At 43.3% G+C, this 22,204-nt stretch overlaps 1 protein-coding gene across 1 annotated transcript in view; it reads right to left on the reverse strand.

Annotated features, from left to right (window-relative positions):
- LOC132825488 (uncharacterized protein C7orf50 homolog) overlaps positions 1–16,198 on the reverse strand; it is a 408,037-nt gene extending 391,839 nt beyond the window's left edge. Inside the window, exon 1 of the mRNA XM_060840813.1 lies at positions 15,944–16,198. Coding sequence (XP_060696796.1) covers positions 15,944–16,060 — 117 coding nt within the window. The 5' untranslated portion in view covers positions 16,061–16,198. The remainder of the gene's footprint in view (positions 1–15,943) is intronic.
- Between the last annotated feature and the right edge of the window lie 6,006 nt (positions 16,199–22,204).

Here is a 22,204-nt window from a genome sequence, read left to right on the forward strand (position 1 = left end):
TCTATGACTTTATGTCAGGCTGTAACAGGCATGCTGGATAATTTTCTTTCTTCCACCACCCACTCATGTCGCCTCTGGCCTCTTTATCAATTATGGTGGCTCAGCAGTTAGCACTGCAGCCTCACAGCACCAGGGACCCAGGTTAGATTCCCACCTTGGGCGACTGTCTGTGTGGAGTTTGCACATTCTTCCAGCATCTGCGTGGGTTTCTTCCGGGTGCTCCGGTTTCCTCTCACAATCCAAATATGTGCAGGTTAGGTGAACTGCCCATGCTAAATTGCCTATAGTATTCAGGAATGTGTAGGTTAGGTGCATTTGTTAGGGGTAAATTTAGAGTGGGAGGGGGACGGGTCTGGGTGAGTTACTCTTTGGAGGGTCGGTGTGGACTTATTAGGCCTAATGGCCTTTATCTACATTGTAGGGATTCTATGATCTATGACCTCATACCTAAGCCATCTGATTGTCAACACTTCAGCCACAGAGAGTTTTTCCATGTTTGCTAAGTTTGGTACCCATAGGGAGGGCCTCAACCGGGACCTTGGGTTCATGTCACATTACAGGTGACCACCATTGCACCCCACACACACACACACACACACACTTACACACTTACACAGTCACACATGCACCCCCTCACAGACTTAAGACACTTTGCACTCACTACACACACACACACCTACACTTTCTCAAACACACAACCCTCAACCCAGACAGATAGACACACAGACAGACAAAGACCCACATGCACACATATATTTTGTGGGGTGAATTTGTACTTGCAGGATTACATTGTACTTTGCTCAAAAAATGCACGCATTCATGTAGAACTCTGAGCTCAAAAACTGCATGAATTTATGTAAAACTCCGTTATCTCACTTTTTAGATTAGAATCAATCTAAACATCATGGCATAGACGTAGAACACAATATATTGTCTAGCTATCACCATAGTTAACAGCTAAACCGAGAAGGCAACTTTTTTAAAAAAAGGTTTCGTGATTTAAACATGAAAGAAGTGAAACTATCACTGTATTCTAACAGATGAAAGGCTTAACAGACAATCAATTTTTTAATGTATAATTTCAGTTACATCCCACTGTAGATTTTACTGTAAATTCTGTGTTAGGATTGAGCCTTCCACTTTCACCTGATGAAGAAGCGTCGCTCCGAAAGCTAGTGTGCTTTCAATTAAACCTGTCAGACTATAACCTGGTGTTGTGTGATTTTTAACTTTGTACACCCCAGTCCAACATCGGCATCTCCAAATCGAAGTTAACTGACAGATTTGTATGCACTTGACTGATCACTCCAACAGGCCCTAAGCCATTCTTCAGGTGGGAAAAACATACCCAGTCAACTTAGGTGTTTATGTTGCCAGTAAGTGCCTATCATAAAGAGGTACCAGTCTGAGCTGATTGGAGAGTTCATAAGGTAACCTTGCACAGCTCACATGTCAAATACAATTGTTTTACAAATGGCTTCTTAGCAAGAAGGGCAAACTTTGACAATAAAATGACTTCCTGACATATTGTGCCAGAATCTTTTCAATGTTAGGCCTAGAATAATTTCTAAGCTAGGAGCAGACTCCTGCGTTTTAAGCACTGAATCATTCCGTATCGGAGGCTGAGATGTTATCATAAGGTTGCATTTAAACTGATTCATTAGCCTTCAAATTAAATATGCTTTGTTTCAGGGTTGTGATTCAAATTCAAATAAGACATAAGGTCTGATTAATTAGAATTGACAATGGATCAGTCTGTAAGGTCGGTACAGTAGTCTGCAAGAACAGCAAGTAAGTTAAAACTTCGTCAATATTACCTTTTTCAGAGTTTGTACTTAATAACCAGTAATGGCTACTCAATATAATCACAAAGTCTCAAAAATGCAATTAAGTTCAATCCACAGCAGGTAAGCACGAAGCGTTAATTTTCTACTGATTTCAGCAGCCTCAGCACTAAAATGGTCTCTCTCTCTTTCTCTCGTGTCCTTTTGAACTCTTAAGTCAGGGACTTGTAACAGTAAAGATGTTTTTCCCTCTGTGTCTGCCTCACTTGCAACAGGAAATAAGAATCATTATAATTGACAGGACCTGACTGTCAATTACAAGGCTTTTGATAGTACAGGGTTTTGTTTCAGGGTCGAATCAAACACTTTCATTAATTTCACAAGGGAACAACTGTGAACGTTATCACCTGGTGTCCTGTTTACACAGATTCACTACACAGATATAGAGTCACAGAGATGTACAGCATGGAAACAGACCCTTCGGTCCAACCCGTCCATGCCAACCAGATATCCTAGCCCAATCTAGTCCCACCTGCCAGCACCCGGCCCTTATCCCTCCAAACCCTTCCTATTCATATACCCACCCAAATGCCTCTTTAATGTTGCAATTGTACCAGCCTCCACCACATTCCCTGGCAGCTTATTCCATACATGTACCACCCTCTGCGTGAAAAAGTTGCCCCTTAAGTCTCTTTTGTATCGTTCCTCTCTCACCCTAAACCTATGCCCTCTAGTTTTGGACTCCCCGACCGCAGGGAAAAGACTTTGTCTATTTATCCTATCCATGCCCCTCAATTTTGTAAACCTCAATAAGGTCACCCCTCAGCCTTTGACGCTCCAGGGAAAACAGCCCCAGCATGTTCAGCCTCTCCCTGTAGTTCAGATCCTCCAACCCTGGCAACATCCTTGTAAATCTTTTCTGAACCCTTTCAAGTTGCACAACATCTTTCCGATAGGAAGGAGACCAGAATTGCACGCAATATTCCAACAGTGGCCTAACCAATGTCCTGTACAGCCGCAACATGACCTCCCAACTCCTGTACTCAATACTCTGACCAATAAAGGAAAGCATACCAAACGCCTTCTTCACTATCCTATCTACCTGTGACTCCACTTTCAAGGAGCTATGAACCTGCACTCCAAGATCTCTTTGTTCAGCAACACTTCCTAGGACCTTACCATTAAGTGTATAAGTCCTGCTAAGATTTGCTTTCCCAAAATGCAGCACCTCGCATTTATCGGAATTAAACTCCATCTGCCACTTCTCAGCCCATTGGCCTATCTGGTCCAGGTCCTGTTGTAATCGGAGGTAACCCTCTTCGCTGTCCGTTACACCTCCAATTTTGGTGTCATCTGCAAACTTACCAACTGTACCTCTTATGCTCACATCCAAATCATTTATGTAAATGGCAAAATGTAGAGGGCCCAGCACCAATCCTTGTGGCACTCCACTGGTCACAGGCCTCCAGTCTGAAAAACAATCCTCCACCACCATCCTCTGTCTTCCAACCTTTGAGCCAGTTCTGTATTCAAATGGCTAGTTTTTCCTGTATTCCATGAGATCTAACCTTGCTAATCAGTCTCCCATGGGGAACCTTGTCGAATGCCTTACTGAAGTCCATATAGATCATATCTACTGCTCTGCCCTCATCAATCATCTTTGTTACTTCTTCAAAAAACTCAATCAAGTTTGTGAGACGTGATTTCCCATGCACAAAGCCATGTTGACTCTCCCGAATCAGTCCTTGCCTTTCCAAGTACATGTACATCCTGTCCCTCAGGATTCCCTCCAACAACTTGCCCACCACAGAGGTCAGGCTTACCGGTCTATAGTTCCCTGGCTTGTCTTTACCACCCTTCTTAAACAGTGGCACCACGTTTGCCAAGTTGAGGCAAATGTTTCTAATTGCCTTAGAGCATTTTGTTTTGGTGAACACAGATGTTTTAATCTTCTGCCTACCTTGGGTTACCCCCTTTTTCTAAGCCTCCCAGCCTGTGTATTTTCTAGTGTGCAGTAAATGTGTTCTATAAATATTTAAAGACATATTTTAAGACGATAGATTTTCTCAGCAATGCCAGTGAATGTCAAGGGGAGAGTGTCAGATCTTCTCTTATTGGGAAAGGCCATTGTGTGGCACTTGCAGGATGCGAATATTATTTACCACTTATCAGCTTCAACCTGGGAGCATCTTCACTTCTTATATTACACTGAAGGGAAGGAGCAACTCAATCTGTTGAGCCCAGGAGCATAAGATACGCCTGCAACATTGCACTGTGAACAATATGTTTAACTTCCAAAGAGCACAACCATGTTCTTTTGCGCCAAAGGAGGCACGGTAGTAGTTTGGCGCACCGACCTTTACACCGCTGAGGCTAAATGCCAGCTCGCGGACACCTCCTCCTACTGACCCCTTGAACATGACCCCACCTCCCACCACTAAACCATCAACTCCCAGACCATTCATAACCTCATCACCTCAGGGGATCTCCCATCCACCGCCTCCAACCTCATAATCCCACAACCCCGCACCGCCCGTATCAACCTCCTGCCCAAAATCCACAAACCTGACTGCCCCGGCTGACCCATTGTCTCAGCCTGCTCCTGCCCCACTGAACTCATCTCTGCATACCTCGACACGGTCCTGTCCCCCTTAGTCCAAGAACTCTCCACCTACGTTCGGGACACCACCCACGCCCTCCTCCACCTCCTCCATCATTTTCGCTTCCCCGGTCCCCAACGCCTTATCTTCACAATGGACATCCAGTCCCTGTACACTTCCATCCCCCATCACGAAGGACTCAAAGCCCTCCGCTTCTTCCTTTCCCGCTGTACCAACCAGTACCCTTCCACTGACACCCTCCTTCGACTGACTGAACTGGTCCTCACTCTGAACAACTTCTTTTTCCAATTCTCCCACTTCCTCCAAACCAAAGGAGTAGCCATGGGCACCCGCATGGGCCCCAGCTATGCCTGCATCTTTGTAGGATATGTGGAACAGTCCATCTTCCGCAGATACACTGGCACCACCCCCCCACCTTTCCCTCCACTACATCGATGACTGTATCGGCACTGCCTCGTGCTCCCACGAGGAAGTTGGAACAGTTCATCCACTTTACCCACACCTTCCACCCCGACCTCAAATTTACCTGGACCGTCTCAGACTCCTCCCTCCCCTTCCTATACCTCTCCATTTCTATCTCGGGCGACCGAATCAACATGGACATTTACTATAAACCGACCGACTCCCACAGCTACCTAGACTACACCTCCTCCCACCCTGCCCCCTGTAAAAATGCCATCCCATATTCCCAATTCCTTTGTCTCCACCGCATCTGCTCCCAGGAGGACCAGTTCCAATAGCGAACAACCCGGATGGCCTCCTTCTTCAAAGACCGCAATTTCCCCCCAGACGTGATTGACGATGCTCTCCACCGCATCTCCTCCACTTCCCACTCCTCTGCCCTTGAGCCACACCCCTCCAATTGCCACCAGGACAGAACCCCACCGGTCCCCACCTACTACCCCACCAACCTCCATATACATCACATTATCCGTCGTCATTTCCGCCACCTCCAAACGGACCCCACCACCAGGGATATAGTTCCCTCTCCTCCCCTATCAGCGTTCCGAAAAGACCACTCCCTCCGTGACTCCCTTGTCAGGTCCACACCCCCCACCAACCCAACCTCCACTCCCGACACCTTCCCCTGCAACCGCAAGAAATGCAAAACTTGCACCCACACCTCCCTCCTTACTTCTATCCAAGGCCCCAAGAGATCCTTCCATATCCGCCACAAATTCATCTGCACCTCCACACACATCATCTATTGCATCCGCTGCACCTGTGGCCTCCTCCATATTGGGGAGACAGGCCACCTACTTCTAGAATGTTTCAGAGAACACCTCTGGGACTCCCAGACCAACCAGCCCAACCACCCCATGACTCAACACTTCAAACTCCCCGTCCCACTCCACCAAGGACATGCAAGTCTTTGGACTCCTCCATCGCCAGACCATAGCAACACGACGGCTGGAGGAAGAACGCCTCATCTTCCGCCTAGGAACCCTCCAACCACAAGGGATGAATGCAGATTTTTCCAGTTTCCTCATTTCCCCTCTCCCCACCTTGTCTCAGTCCCAACCCTCGAACTCAGCACCACCTTCCTGACCTGCAATTTTCTTTCTGACCTCTCCGCCTCCACCCCCATTCCAGCCTATCACCCTCACCTTAACCTCCTTCCACCTACCGCATTTCCAACGCCTCTCCCCCAAGTCCCTCCTCCCTACCTTTTATCTTAGCCTGCTTGGCACACTCTCCTCATTCCTGAAGAAGGGTTCATGTCCGAAACGTCGATACTCCTGCTCTTTGGATGCTGCCTGACCTGCTGCGCCTTTCCAGCAACACATTTTCAGCTCTGATCTCCAGCATCTGCAGTCCTCACTTTCTCCTTTACTTTTATATGTTTGATGCAATGAGTGAAACTTCATTGGCTCCAGAGCCGATTCTGAAGACTCCCAGAGCCACTGCACCTATGTATATACAGTACTATTGTGAGGCAGGAAATGTCCAAAGCTAATGATGGTGAAAGAGTTCACGAGGTTGACTGTGAGATATGACTTAGTGAGTGAAACTATGCCTACTTCTATTATGTCAGGCTTTGCTCGACTGATCTATAAATTAATTAATCAAATTGCTAGAAGTATCCAGATGTCAGCAAGGAGGGCTTCACACAGCTGACCTGAAAACTTTGTTTCACACCTTTCTACACTAATCTGATGTGCCATCCTTACCCAGTTTGGCCCTGAGTGCAACCTGCAGAGAGTGGAGTGTGACACTTTGGACAGTGGGAGTTAGATGAAATGGGGAAGGAAGTTGTTTTTTAGCTGCCTTCTTTGCCTAATGACATTTTCAGATCAGTGGGGGCAGGAGCAGACCAAAGCCCAAGGGCTCAGAGATTATCAAAAGCAGCAGGGATAAGTTAAACTCAGAGAATAAGAGTAGACTAAATTTAAGGTAAATGAAGTATCTTTACGATTAAGTTAAAAATCACACAACACCAGGTTGTAGTCCAACAGGTTTAATTGGAAGCACTAGCTTTCGGAGCACTGCTCCTTCATCAGGTGGTTGTCTGGTGAAGGAGCAGCGCTCCGAAACCTAGTGCTTCCAATTAAACCTGTTGGACTATAACCTGGTGTTGTGTGATTTATAACTTTGTACACCCCAGTCCAACACCGGCATCTCTAAATCTTTATGATTAAGTAATTAGAAAGGTTTGCAAGTAAGACCAAGTTAGTGCAAGATTAAGATATAGCAGATGAGGTCAACAGAATGGAATATGTGACCTACTACATATGGGAAGTCACAGATCCTGCTGTCATCCAAGGTGTGTGCAGAAAGTTTTCTTAACTGCAGAAATCTGGGTCCGTGTTTTGGAGCTTAAGCAGTGGCTGAAGACACTGTGGAACACACCTGAAATTGAGTTTTAGGTGGATAGCAGGTTCAGAGAGGTGGTTACACTGCAACTCCAGGGACTGGAGGAAAGAAGGGAATTGGTGACCACCAAACAGTCAAAGAGAATCTCCAGGCAAGTAGTACACATGTCCCCTATGGTCCCTCCCACAAATCGGTTTTCCATTTGGAAACCTGATGAGGGCACTGACTCCTCAAGGGAACGTAGACAAAGCCAAGCTTCTGGCACCACAAGCAGCCTGATTGCACAGAAGCAGAGGAAAAAGAAAACAGGAGTAATAGTGATAGGGTATTCATTAGTTTGAGGAACTGATAGATGTTTCTGCAGTTAGAGGCATGACTTCAGGATCTGTGTTGCCTCCCTGCTCCCAGAATCAGTGATATCACACTGAGTGGTTGCAGGGCATCCTGAAAAGCAGGGTAACAAGACAGAAGTCATGGTACACATTCATACCAATGACATAGATCAAATGAGTGATGAGGTCCTACATCAAGAATTGAGGGAGTTAGGCAGTAGACTAAACAGGATGATCTCAAACAGTTGTGAATTCTGGCTTACACTCAGTGCCACATGTTAGCAAGTACAGAAATAAGGGAACAGGGCAGATGAATGTGAGGATCAAGAATTAGTGCAGGAGAGAATGTTTTAAATTCTTGGACCACTCCAAGTTTCAAGGGAAGCTGGAACCTGGAAGGAAGGGACGGTCTGCACCTGAACCAAAATGGGACCAACATTCTTGCAGGTTGGTTTGCTAGTGCTGTTGGGAGGAATATATACAGTACTAATTTGGCAGTGGGAAGGAAAACAGTGTTAGCACAGTAGGGATCAGTGTACTTCAGCAAAGGAACCAAGGCACAGGGAGTCCAGCCATGTTAATTTCTAAGGCGTAAAGTGACACTGAATGACCTCTATTTAATGTGAGGAGTATTATAGGTAAAACAGATTAGTTAAAGGCATGCGTTAACATATGGAATTGCGAAGTTGCTGCAATCACAGAGACGCAGTTGAGGAAAGAGTAAGACAGGCAACTCAACAATTCAGCAAAAAATAGGTTTTGAATGGGAGAAGGCAGATTTTATTCAAATAAACAGGAAATTGTTCTTTTTGCACCATCTAGTGACAAACTGAAGAACCGCAATAGCCAATCTTCGTAATACACCATGTAGAGATGCCAGTGGTTGGACTGAGGTGGACAAAGTTAAAAATCACACAACATCAGGATATAGTCCAACAGGTTTATTTGGAGGCACTAACTTTTGGAGTGCAGCATGGATGGCTGTATTTGTGGTAGAGGGGTGATTGTGCTTGTAGTGTCAATCAAGTGGATCCTTGGTCCTGTATGGTGTCAAGTTTTTGAATGTTATTGGAGCTGTGCTCATCCAGTCAAGTGGAGATTATTCTATCACACTCCTGACTTGTGTCTTGTGGATGGTGGACAGCCTTTGAAGTGTCAGGAGGTCAACTACCAGCTGTGGAATTCCTGGCTTCTGACCGGTTCTTGTAGCCATACATTTATATAGCTAGTCCAGTTCAGTCACCAGCTGTCTCAAGGGTGTTTAAAGGTAGGGACACTGGAGAGAAATCAGCAATGGTAAAGCCATTGAATGACAAAGGGCAGTAATTAGATTCTCTCTTGTTGGAAACAGTCATTGCCTAGTATATTTTTTGCACGAATGTTTCTTGCCATTTGTCAGACCAAGCTTCAATGTTGTCCGGGTATTACTGCTTTTGGACATAAACCACTTCAGTTTCTGAGGAGTCACACAAAGTGCTGAACATTGTGCAGTCATTAGCATACACCTGACTTTATGATGGACAGAAGGTCATTGATGAAGTAGCTGAAAATGGTTGTGCCTAGAACACTAACATTGCGAAACTTCTGCAGAGAACTACTGAAGCTGAAACAACTGAACACTCCAGCAACTACAATCTTGATATGACTCCAACCTGTGAAGACATTCCCCCCTCCACCAATACCCAGCAATTCTAGTTTTTTTGTCACGCTCCTTAATGCCCGCCTCAATCATATATACAAATATATGATGTCAAAGTTAGCTCTTCTTACCGCCTGTTACATAATGATACGCATTTTCAAAATGCTTTCAATAATATTTTATTTTTCCTAGTATAAACTTACTGCCAGTTAATAACTGAAAGAAAGCCTGTATTATATTCACCATGAGTAATATCAGTATTAAAGAACAATGATTATGGAAACAATAACAGAGGGCTAAAAAGGTTTCTGTTTTAAATTCCGACATATTAGATTCCCTGTCACGTTAAAAGTACCATACTTAGAGGGAAAGTTGAGAGACATATCAGTTTATACTTCTCCATTGGTGGTTTTGTTGCACAAACAATGTGCCATTCTAAATGCCTCTACAGTTGCTTCAGCAGTTAATCCATACTGGAGAACAATAGAGTTTTCACATTTGCTGTCTTTGTGTCAATACCCATGCACCAGGTGCTACAGAACAAATGACAATCAAGGTTGTGAAATGTACTTTTCCAAAAACTCCAGAGGTCTGCCAAAGGACGTGTTGATTAATTTGCAGTTTGTAAGCATGACAATTATATATGAAGGTAATGTCACTGCAAAAATCAAGGGTGTTCACTGTATCAAAGTTGTCCATTGTGTTTTCCTATAAATGTCATCTAGTCTTCTGTCAAGCTTCTGCTGCCCCGTGCCTTTTACTATTAGAATCGTAGAGATATACAGACCCTTCAGTCCAACTCGACCATGCTGACCAGATTATCCTAACCTAATCTTGTCCCATTTGCCAGCACTTGGCCCATATTTCTCTAAACACTTTCTATTCATATACCTACCCAGATGTCTTTTAAATATCGCAATTGTACCAGTCTCCACCACTTCCTCTGGCAGCTCATTCCATACACGCACCACCCTCTGTGAAAAACTTGCTCCTTAGAATCCTTTTAGATTCTTCCCCTCTCATGCTAAACCTACGTCCTCTCGTTCTGGACTCCCCCATCCCAAGGGAAAAGGCCTTGTCTATCTACCTTATCCATGTACCTTACCATTTTATAAACCTTTATAAGGTCCACCTCTCAGCCTACAATTATTCAGGTAAAACAGCCCCAGTCAATTCAGCCTCTCCCTTTTAGCTCAAAACCTCCAATGCTGGCAACATTCTTGGAAATCCTTTCTGAACCCTTTCAAGTTTCACAACATCATTCCAATAGAAGGGAGACCAGAACTACACACAATATTCCAAAAGTATCCTAAGCAATATCCTGTACAGCTGCAACATGACCTCCTAACTCCTATATTCAATGCTCTGACCAATAAAAGAAAGCAAACCAAATTCCTTGTTCATTATCCTATCTACCTGTGACTCCACTTTTAAGGGACTATGAACCTGCACTCCAAGGTTTCTTTGTTCAACAATACACAGCAAGACCTTACCATTAAGTATATAAGTCCTGCTCTGATTTGCTTTTCCAAAATGCAGCACCTCCCATTTATCTAAATTGTGGGCGGCACGGTGGCACAGTGGTTAGCACTGCTGTCTCACAGCGCCTGAGACCCGAGTTCAATTCCTGACTCAGGCGACTGACTGTGTGGAGTTTGCACGTTCTCCCCGTGTCTGCGTGGGTTTCCTCCGGGTGCTCCGGTTTCCTCCCACGGTCCAAAGATGTGCGGGTCAGGTGAATTCAGGTGAATTGGCCATGCTAAATTGCCCGTAGTGTTAGGTAAGGGGTAAATGTAGGGGTATGGGTGGGTTGCGCTTCGGCGGGTCGGTGTGGACTTGTTGGGCCGAAGGGCCTGTTTCCACACTGTAAGTAATCTAATCTAAAAAAAACTCCATCAGCCTTCTCAGCCCATTGACCCATCTGATCAAGATCCCATTGTACTGAGGTAACCTTCTTAGCTATCCACTACACCTCCAGTTTTGGTGTCGTCTGCAAACTTACTAACTGTACTTCCAATGTTCACATCCAAATCATTTATATAAATTACAAAATGCAGTGGACCCAGCATCAATCCTTGTGGCACGCCAGTGGCCACAGGTCTCCAGTCTGAAAGGGAGCCCTGCATCACCACCTCCCATCTTCAACCTTTGAGCGAGTTCTGTATCCAAATGGCTAGTTCTCCCTGTATTCCATGAGATCTAACCTTACCAGTATCCCATGAGGAACCTTGTCGAAGCCTTACTGAAGTCCATACAGATCATGTCTACCACTCTGCCCTGATCAATCCTCTTTGTTACTTTTTCAAAAAAACTCAAGTTCATGAAACATGACTTCCAACACATAAAACCATGGTGACTCTCCCAAATCAGTCCTTGCCTTTCCAAATACACTTAAATTCTGTCCCTCAGGATTCTGTCCAACAACTTGCCCACCACCGATGTCACACTCACCGGTCTATAGTTCCCTGGCTTGTCCTTACCACCTTTCTTAATAGTGGCACCAACAACTATTAGCCAACCTCCAGTCATCCGACACCACACCTGTGACTATCAATGATGCAAATATCTCAGCAAAGGGCCCAGGAATCACTTCCCTAGCTTCCCACAGATTTCTAGAGTACACCTGATGAGGTACTAGGAAATTATCCACCTTTATGCATTTAAGATATCCAGCACGATCTCCTCTGTAATCTGGGCATTTTTCAAGATATCACATTTATTTTCCCACATTCTATATCTTATATGTCCTTCTCCACAGTAAACACTGTGCATAATACTCATTTAGTATCTCCCCTGTCTCATGAGATTCCACACATAGCTGCCTTGCTGATTTTGAGGTGCCCTATTCTCTCCCTAGGTACCCTTTTGTCCTTAATGCATTTGTGGAATCCCTTTGGATTCTCCTTAATTCTATTTGCCAAAGCTATCTCATGTCCCAATTTTGCCCTCCTGATTTCCCTCTTAAGTATACTCCTCCTACCTTTGTACTCTTCTAAGGATTCACTCAATCTCTGCTGTCTACATCTGACATGTGCTTCCTTCTTTTTCTTAACAAAACCTCAATTTCTCCAGTCAACCAGCATTCCCTACATCTACCAGCCTTGCTCTTCACCCTAACAGGAACATATTGTGTCTGGGCTCTTGTTACCTCATTTTTGAATCTTCCTTGAAAATCACTTTCTAAAGGACAACCAGGATGGGCAGTAAAATATTGGTCTTACTAGCAAAACATACATCCCATAAACACATAAAATAAATAAAGTACAGAATTTGAGAGACTTTTGTCAGAAAATTGCAGGAATTCTTTCTTAAAAGCTGAAGTTTTTTTTCCAAAAATGTGTTCATGGGTACGTGTGTTGTTGGCAAAGCCAACATTTCTTTCCATCTATGACTGCCCTTAAAATGTTGATGCTGTGACACCTTAACAACTCAGTGGCTTATTAGGCCATTTCAGAGGGCAGTTTAGAGCTAATCTCATTGCTACAGTGCTCAAGTTGCAAAGAGATCAGGAGAAGGACAGAAGATTTGCTTACTGGAAAGAATGTCGGGTAACCAGATGTGTTTTACAACAATTTGGTGGTTGCATGACCATCATGGTATGGTTTGGTGCTGGCTTTTTATTCTGAATGTTTAGTTAATTATCTTAACGTAACATCCCTAGCTTCCATAGTGTGATGTGAATTCAGATCTTCAGATCATTAGTCTGCATTATTAACTCAACAATACAAACATGGTCTACTATTCCCAAAACCCTGTTCAGCGACTGAGACCTCCACATTTAATCACCTCCATGCAAAAATAATTAGTTCAGAATTTTAAGTTTATGGGCCATTATGACTTACCTTGAACAAAAATATCATGAATGAACTGCATTCACTCGAAGTTCCTGAATCCAATAATACATGGATCTGGTTATTGTAAGACATATGACAGACTGGAGAGCATTTGGTCTTTACTAAACCAAATCTGAGCATTTTCTCTTGATGTATGAGATGTTAGCTAGACCAAAACTGGAAAATTCAGACCAATTTCTATTAACTTCTGTCACTTAAGAGTGGATATGTGCTTTTGTAAAGCAAATCAACAACCTAATCGAAGAGTGTTACATGTTAAATTCCAATAAATGTCCTCCCCTAGGAAGAAGATTTGGAAGGTCCAAAGGATTTTCAAACTGTAACTCAACTACTTATACATCCTTTGAGGGCAATGGTTATGTTATTACAACATTGCAGCTGGAAATTTCTGGCACGTGAAATTGAATTATAGAATCATGTCAGTGCATAAATGGAATCATTATCATCACATTGGGCTAATTTATTCCAAGTGTTGATGTTACAATTTAAGCACTTTACTTGGAAGCTCAATGATTAAAACCTTATTTCCATACTTGGTGAGAATAGGAGGCCAAAGGAACACCAAAATCAAGAACAGACTCTTTGATTTGCAGCATTGAATTCACTTACACAGCTAAAAAGATACGTACGGCAGCCCTAAAGCTTTCTTCACTTGGAAACCATTACTAAAAGTTACTGGAGTCGGAATTGGAGACTATGGCACAACAAGGTTGGAAGTGTAATTAAATCCTTATATTAGTTCTTGGTAACCACAGGATTTCCTGTGAAAGTTGTCCATTACTTGAAACTTGACTAACATTTTATTAAAGATTTACAACTTTTTCATTGCTGGCCCAAATTTCTCACTGATTGACTTCGGAATTAAACCCTGAGCTACTCCAACATGTGAACCTATCAGACGGATCTGACAATACCTGAAGGCATATCCCAACTGTGGAGCGATACATGACTTAGCAACAACATAACATCAAACTTCTAATTTATAGGAAGCAAAAGCTTGGTACTGAGGCTGAATTTTTCAATGAGCATGCATAAGAGGTGACATCAACAGAAACACAACATATATTCAGTTTTTCCATCAACCAGGTGGCCGACCTGAATATAAACCTAATTTGATAATAAAATCTATCCAGACCTGTCCATGAAAACCAGTATTCCATTTGTCCAGTATGAAGTGTGTAATTTATCATGAGAATAGCCTATTTATTTACGCAAGCAAAGAAAACAAGTTGTCAAAAGTTGGGTATCGATGTCCTTCCTAAGGATTGGGGTTACTGATGGAATTTAATACACTATACCAGGTAATTTACCAGTTTTGAGTATTCTTGTAAGTGTTCTGGTATGTGTCCTCTGCTTATACAAGAATCATCCAACCCATTAAATTCTTATTTGGTGGCAATGACCTAATCTAAATGGTGCTTCTCTAGATATCAGCAACGGTGGTCAATCATGACCAACTGTCTGAGTATGACACACTTGCCTGGTTTATCCTACCACATAGCAAAGTGATTTTAAAAATATTCCATTTCACTAAAGATTCACACCGCCGTAAAATCAAGCCTTACTCCTGGGCTTAAGCACATAACTTAATTCAGCAAGGGAGACCTGTCTCATCAGAATGTCTTTTAGCTGATATACCAAAACAATCTGTTCCAGTAATGTCACCAAAACAAAATGGCACTATCCAAACTATGTGGACAGTGGGAACACATGTATGTTGTCACTATACTTCCCATCAATATTGTTACTGCATTTCACATTCGTGAATTAAATATTCCACAAGTTCAAAGCAGAAGTACCTTTTACAGAGAAACCGTACCGTCTATGGACCAAAATTTAATCTTATCCACAAACTGACTTGGGCAAAGTGCCATCAGATGAATGATGAATCTCTTCTCTTTTGAGAAAGGCACTAGAAACAATGCACAGTGAATCAAGTGCTTCTAGACTCTGAACAGGTTGGAAACATTCTGCCAACAAACTAAAGAGTACAGGCTAAAAAATATGAATCAAATTTATTAAAGAATAAAGTTATTTAAGATCTGCAGAAATGGGGGCAAACTAAATTGTAACATATCACAACTTTACACCACCTGCTATAAAATAAATCAGTATTTTTCAGTGACAATGGTCAAGTAAAGAACAGATTTAAAAGTCACTTAATGGATTATATGCTCCCTCCAAAAGGCAGGGAATGGAATTTCACTACAAACTGATATAAGTACAGTATGCAATAGAGACCATTATATAAAATTGATCCTGGCAGTTCTACATTTACAGAATTGTGGATTGACTTCAGCATTCTTTTCACTCTTCAAGCCAGGAAAAGGCATTCAGAAAGTTTGTGGCTCTTCTAGATCATGGAGAAATTAGCCTCAGGGAAAATCAGGCAGTATCTTAATATAATCACCGTTGTGAGAATAAAAAAATGTTACTGTTATTTGTATCAAGGTAGAGTGAAAAGTGTTTTCTTAAGTCCTTTAAGGTAGGTTGCACGATACAAGTAGATCAGGGTAACAGAGCAGCGTGCAGGCTACGACGTTAGTGGTGTGAAGAAGGTGCAGAGCAATCATTATCAACATTAAAGAGAACAAATCAAAGGTCTGGTAACAGCGAGGAAGAAGCTGTTGTCGAATCTGTTCGTATGTGCATACAAAATTTTACATCTGCTGGACAGAATAAAGTGGGAGTATAAACTGAAGTATGCACGAAATAGAGGATGGAAACACAGCAAAAATATAAAATCCTACTGATGCGTGACATCTCCACACCCTAAAGATACCAAAAATAACGACCCTGCTACTGAGCAGGAAGGCTTTCACTGACAGAAGGAGCCGCGTTCATGGGGACCCCAGAGGCTCGAGACCGCCTCGCCTGGGGCTGGCCTTCTACCACCCACCTGGTCTCTGCTCCTTTTCTTTCTTTTCGCCTTGGCTACATCCGGCTGCATCTCAGAAGTTGGCTCCTCTCCTTGTGAGTCCTGGGTGTCCGACCTCCTTCTCTTCCCTTTAGCCATGGCACGGAATGAGCGTTGGTGTTTCTTTTCTCCACTGCCGTCCCCCTCTCACTCGGAGATGCACAGCCGGCCGGCGGTTGAGCGTTTGAACCCAACTGAAATTCTGCAGCTGACAGCTCCGGCACGAACACACGTGGGCTCTCAGATCAACCGAACGCGACTGCCGCAGATCGCCCACCTCCTGCGCGACAGCATTGGCCCAATCTCTTCATCTCGCCTCTCTACTGGCTCTGGCTGCCGTCCGTCAAATGGCCGCAGGGGCAGCAGCAGCAGCACGTTTGGTTGACGTTCCAAGCACCTGCGCATGCGCTCCCCCGATGCTCTGGTTGGAAATGTCAGTGCAGCTAAATTTCTGTGCACAGGGTGAATTAAAGTTGCTTTAAATGTTCCTCTCCCCCGGCCCAAGATCCAGGGTATCTGAAAGATGGCTAGAGTGGCTACGTTTTCTGAACCGAATCTAATGGCAGATGGAAGCAGAAGTGGCTACGCAGAAAATACAGCAGAGTATGCTTTAACATAAAGTCACGGAGATGTATAGCACAGAAATAGACCCTTCGGTCCAACTAATCCATGCCGAACAGATATCTAAAACCAATCTACTGTAATTCCATTTGCCAGCACTTAGCCCATGTCCCTGTAAACCCTTCCTATTCATATAACCATCCAGATGCCTTTTAAATGTTGAGTGTGTGGTGCTGAAAAAGCACAGCAGATCATGAGATAAAACGTTGAGAGTGTGGTGTTTTTCCAGCACCAAACTCTCCACTCTAATCTCCAGCATCTGCAGTCCTCACTTTTGCCTTTTAAATGTTGTCATTGTATCAGTCTCCACTTCTTCTGGCAGCTCATTCTGTACATGCACCACCTCTGTTTGAAGAAGTTTCCCCTTAGGTTCCTTTAAATCTTTCCCTTCTCACCTTAAACCTATGCCCTCAGGTTCTGGATTCCCTCACCCCAGGGAAAAGTCCTTGTCTATTCGTCCTATCCATGCCTGTCATGATTTTATAAACCTTTATAAAGTCACTCCTCAGTCCCCAATGCTCCAGGGAAAACAGCCCCACCCTATTTAGCCTCTCAATATAGCTCAAACCTTCCAACCCTGGCAACATTCTTGTAAATCTTTTCTGGACCCTTTCAAGTTTCAGAACATCTTTTTGATAGGAGTTAAAAATCACACTACACTAGGTTATAGTCCAACAGGTTTATTTGCAAGTACAAGCTTTCGGAGTGCTGCTCCCTGATCAGACAGCTTGTGGAGTAGGATGACAGGACACAAATTAAAAGCAAACGATAATGGTGTCATACAATGATGCGATATATTGAATAAACCTAGAGTGTTGTTAAGTCTTCTAAAAGGTGAAAGACTTAGCAGCAATCTAGGTTTGTTCAATATATTGAATCAGTGAATGAAACCATTATGATCTTCTGCTATAAATTCTGTGTCCTATGATCGTACTCCATTAGCTACCTGACGAAAGAGCAGCACTCCAAAAGCTTGTACTTCCAAATAAATCTATTGGAGTATAACCTGGTATTGGGTGATTTTTAAATTTGTCCACCCAGTCCAGCACTGGCACCTCCACATCATGGTTTCCGATGGGAGGGAGACCAGAATTACACACAATTTTCCAAAAGTGACCTAATCAATGTCCTGTACAGCTGCAACATAACCTTCCAACTCCTATACTCAATGATCTGACCAATAAAGGAAAGCATACATATTCTACAAACTGCTAATATTGCCAGGAATATTTAATTTCAGATATGGGCAATTTTCCTAGCCTGTAAATCTGTATTTAATTTTCAACGTTTCTCCTTCCTCACCAGGAATTTTAATCTGTACTCACAAGTCCTGCGTGAACCCTGATTTGAGATCGCTCTTGCAGATCATCACGATGTCATGCAATTGTTAACTGCCTTGGAATGACTCACACCAAAGAAGCTCATGAAGTGGAACAGGCTACAATAGAAGAAAAGCCGAATTAAGATATTCCTAAAGGAAATAGGTAATACAAGAAGATATTTACATCTATATGCATTTCACTAATTTTAAGCTTAATACAGGAGAGAGTGTCACAACGTGATCAATGTGTGTGATGGATGAAAAAAATCCTGTTAACAACTGACAGAAGTATACCATATGGTTTGTAGAATCACACAGTATAAAAGAGGCTTTCAACCTATTAAGTTGGTACTGCCAAAAATATATGACAATCTACTCTAGTCCCATTTTCCCATACTGGCCCTTGAATCTTTTGACACTTCAAGTACTCATCCAAGTTCTTTTGATATGTTGTGAGGTTTCTTGCCTCAATTACCCTCCCAGACAACTCATTCTAGATTCCTATACTTTCTGGATGAAAACATTTTTCCTTATGTCCCCTCTAAACCTCCTGCCTTCTACTTTAAAATTATGCCCTTTGTATTGACCCCTCAACTAAGGGCAACAGCTATTTTCAATTAATTAAGTTCACACCCCTTCACCTTATACAGTACTATCAGGGCAGCTGCTCCAAACAAACGACCCAGGCTTGTTTAGCCTATAATATTCCATCCCAGGCAACATCCCCATGAATTTCCATTGCACACCCTCCAGTACAATCACTGCACACAGTACTCCAGTTGTAGCCTAACCAATGTTCTGTACAACTCCAGGTTCAACACTTAAGATAAAAGTATGCTACAAGCAAGTCTTCAACACAACTGATGTCAGATGGCAAGAACCCAAATGTACTTCACAGCCAAGAATTGTTATTCTTAAGTATGAATGTGTGTCATCGCCTGAATCTTCTTCAAAAGGTGGAAGGAGTCAAGCTAGTTAAACTCAAGGAACAACTGGTTCAGGAACAGCCAGGCATGGAACAACTGATAGAAGATTTCATAGTTCTCCTAGACTCAAGATGAAACCCAAGTAGAAGAGAGGATCCATTGAGATTAGCTATGTTGCATAAGAAATTTGTGCTATATTGTCAGCAAAATGGAAATCTGTAATTATACTGGATTGGCAGAAATGTTTTACGCTAAAATAAAACAGAAAGAATCAGCAAAATTTATGAAAAAAGCACAAACAATCAACAATGTGGGCAGCACGGTGGCACAATGGTTAGGCACTGCAGCCTCACAGTGCCAGCGACCTGGGTTCAATTCCCGCCTCAGGCGACTGACTGTGTGGAGTTTGCACATTCTCCCTGTGTGTGCGTGGGTTTCCTCCGGATGCTCCGGTTTCCTCCCACAGTCCAAAAATGTGCAGGTTAGGCGAATTGGCCATGCTAAATTGCCCATAGTGTTAGGTGAAGGGATAAATGTAGGGGAATGGGTCTGGGTGGGTTGTGCTTCGGTGAGTTGGCATGGACTTGTTGGGCCGAAGGGCTTGTTTCCACATTGTAAGTAATCTAATCTAAAAAAAATACAGTAAGCCGTATTCTTTTATTTGAGCTACATCTATTTTCAGATGTTGAGAGATTCAGAAGATGCAAGTTCCTAGGAAGAATCCTCAGTGTTAATGAAAGAGATCATGCCAAGTAATAAGTAATTTTCAATTACACTAGTATGAATAAAGAAGTGAGTATTATTTGTCTCTTCAAAACTACATTTGCCAACGGTGAATGAAAGCAACACGCTGAAGAAAACTTCAACACAGGTTTACCAGTACTCTGAAAATTAAAATATCTATTCACACAGATTGAAGACATGGTGCCTACAACTCATGGAACCTATTACTGAGAAGGGATGATCAACATCCAAAGACTCAGAATATCGTCAAGAAGTAATTGCCTGGTTCAGACATATAGGAATCTGAAAAAAGTACCTGTTTCAAGAAGGCAGTCTCCAGTGAAGGAAATTTATTAAACGTTCTCTGAATATTACAATGGAGCATCTGCTGGTTTCAGTCGGAATGCCAAACTCAGTGAAATAACTCCAAGGCATAAAAGATCCTCAGTTTAAAGACATCTTTAGATTTCCTGCAGTTTTAATCCAGATATCTATCAGTTTTACATGTCTGAAGAGAAGGCGTTCTGGAAGAATAGTAAAACCACAAGATCTCCTGAATTACTGAATGCCTGAATTTTAAACACCTCTTCTGATCTGACATCACAAGCTTACTCTCCCTGAATTCTGTCTGCTGGTACATTCTTCTCTCTTCACCACTGTCAGCTATATTGACCCCAGCTTGGCCATTTCTTCCTTCAAGAGTGTGGTACTGGTAAAGCACAGCAGGTCAGGCAGCATCCAAGAAGAGAAGAATCGACATTTCAGGCATTAGCCGTTCATCAGGAATGAGGCTTGTGGGCTAGGGGCTGAGACATAAATGAAGGGGGTGGGTGTGGCTGAGGAGAAAGTAGCTGAGAAAGCAATGGATAAGTGAAGGTGGGGGAGGGTGGAACAGATAGATGGGAAAGACGATGGGCAGGTCAAGAGGGTAGTGCCGAGTTGGAGGCTTGGGACTGGGATAAGGTGGAGAGGGTGAAATGAGGAAACTGGTGAAATCCACATTAATCCTGTGTAGTTGCAGTTTCAAAGGTGGAAGATGAGACATTCTTCCTCCAGTTGTCGGATGGTTAAGGTTTGGTGATGGAGGAGGCCCAAGACCTGCATGCCCTTGGTGGTGTGGGAGGAGGAATTGAAGTATTCAGCTACGGGGCAGTGGGGTTGGTTGGTGCAGGTGTCCCAGAGATGTTCTCTGAAACAATCCGCCAAGTTAGCATCCTGTCTCCCAGATGTAGAGGAGACCACATCAGGTGCAATTGTAACAGTACATGACCTTTGTGGAAATACAGGTAGATTTCTGTCGAATGTGAAAGTCCCAGGTGGCCTCGTTCTTCCTTTGATGAAGGAGACCATAGAAAATCCCAGATGGCCTCCTTCTTCAAAGACCGTAAGTTCCGCTCCCATGTGGTCCACAATGCCGTCCAGTGCATCTCCTCTACCTCCCACATCTCCAGCCTTGAATCCCACACCTCCCAAAGCAACAAGGACAGGAGACCCCTGGTCCTCATCTTCCACCCCACCAACTTCTGTAAACATCGGATCATCCTCCACCACTTCTGCCACCTACAAACAGACCCCACTACTAAGGATATATTTCCCTCCCCACTTCTATCAGCGTTCCAGAGAGACCATTGCCTCCACGACTGCCTTGTCAGATCCAGAACCTGTCCCCCCACCCCCACCCCCACAATCAGCCCTCACCCCATTTCCGGCACCACACTCTCGATCTCCACCACTTTCTCCCATTTCCTCCTTCAATCCTTCTCTATTTTGCCTCACCACATTAATTTAACAAGGACAAATGGACTGCCTTATTTCCCTGTATCATAACCTTGCCTGCATTTTGAAAATATTTCATTGCAGGCACAACCCTTTGGTTTTAATAGCAAAAGAACTTGCACTTATATAAATAAAATAGAAAATTCAAACGATACATACATTATTTTGCTTTTCTATTCACCGCATATCAAACCTTTTGACATCTTTGACCAGGTTTTTGGTCACCCTTGTGTTTTGGACGAACTTTTTAAATTTATTCATTGGATGTGGATGCCCCTGGCTTGACCGGTATTTATTGTCCATCCCTAATTGCTCAGATATCAACTTTTGTTATTTTGTTTTAATTCGTATATTCTACATACATCTTTATAGTTTTTCCATTTTAGAGGTGTTATATGGATGTTATTAGATGTATTTGGGGCAGCACGGTGACTTGGTGGTTAGCACTGGTGCCTCACAACGCCAGGGACCCAGGTTTGTTTCTAGCAATTTGTGACTGTGTGGAGTTTGTATGTTCACCCCATGTCTGCATGGCTTTATGCCGAATGCTTCAGTTTCCTCCCACAGGCCAAAGATGTGCAAGTTAGGTGGATTGGCCATGCTCAGTCGTCTGCTGTGTCTCGGGGTGTACAGACTATGTGGATTAGCCTTGATAATCTTCTGGTGCGGTGGTGGTGTCTCTACTCCTGGACTGAAAGGCCCACGTTCACATCCCACCTGCTTCTGACATCTCTGAACAGGTTGATTCGAAATACAAGTTAAATTAAAAGCGGGTTTACGGGAATAAGGATAGGAGTCGGGATGGAATGTCCTTCGGAGGGTCAGTGCGAACCCGATTAGCCGAATGTTCTTTCCGCAACTTGATCAGGACAACTA

Source organism: Hemiscyllium ocellatum, chromosome 20 (assembly GCF_020745735.1).
Source record: "Hemiscyllium ocellatum isolate sHemOce1 chromosome 20, sHemOce1.pat.X.cur, whole genome shotgun sequence".
In the NCBI taxonomy this organism is placed as follows: Eukaryota; Metazoa; Chordata; class Chondrichthyes; order Orectolobiformes; family Hemiscylliidae; genus Hemiscyllium; species Hemiscyllium ocellatum.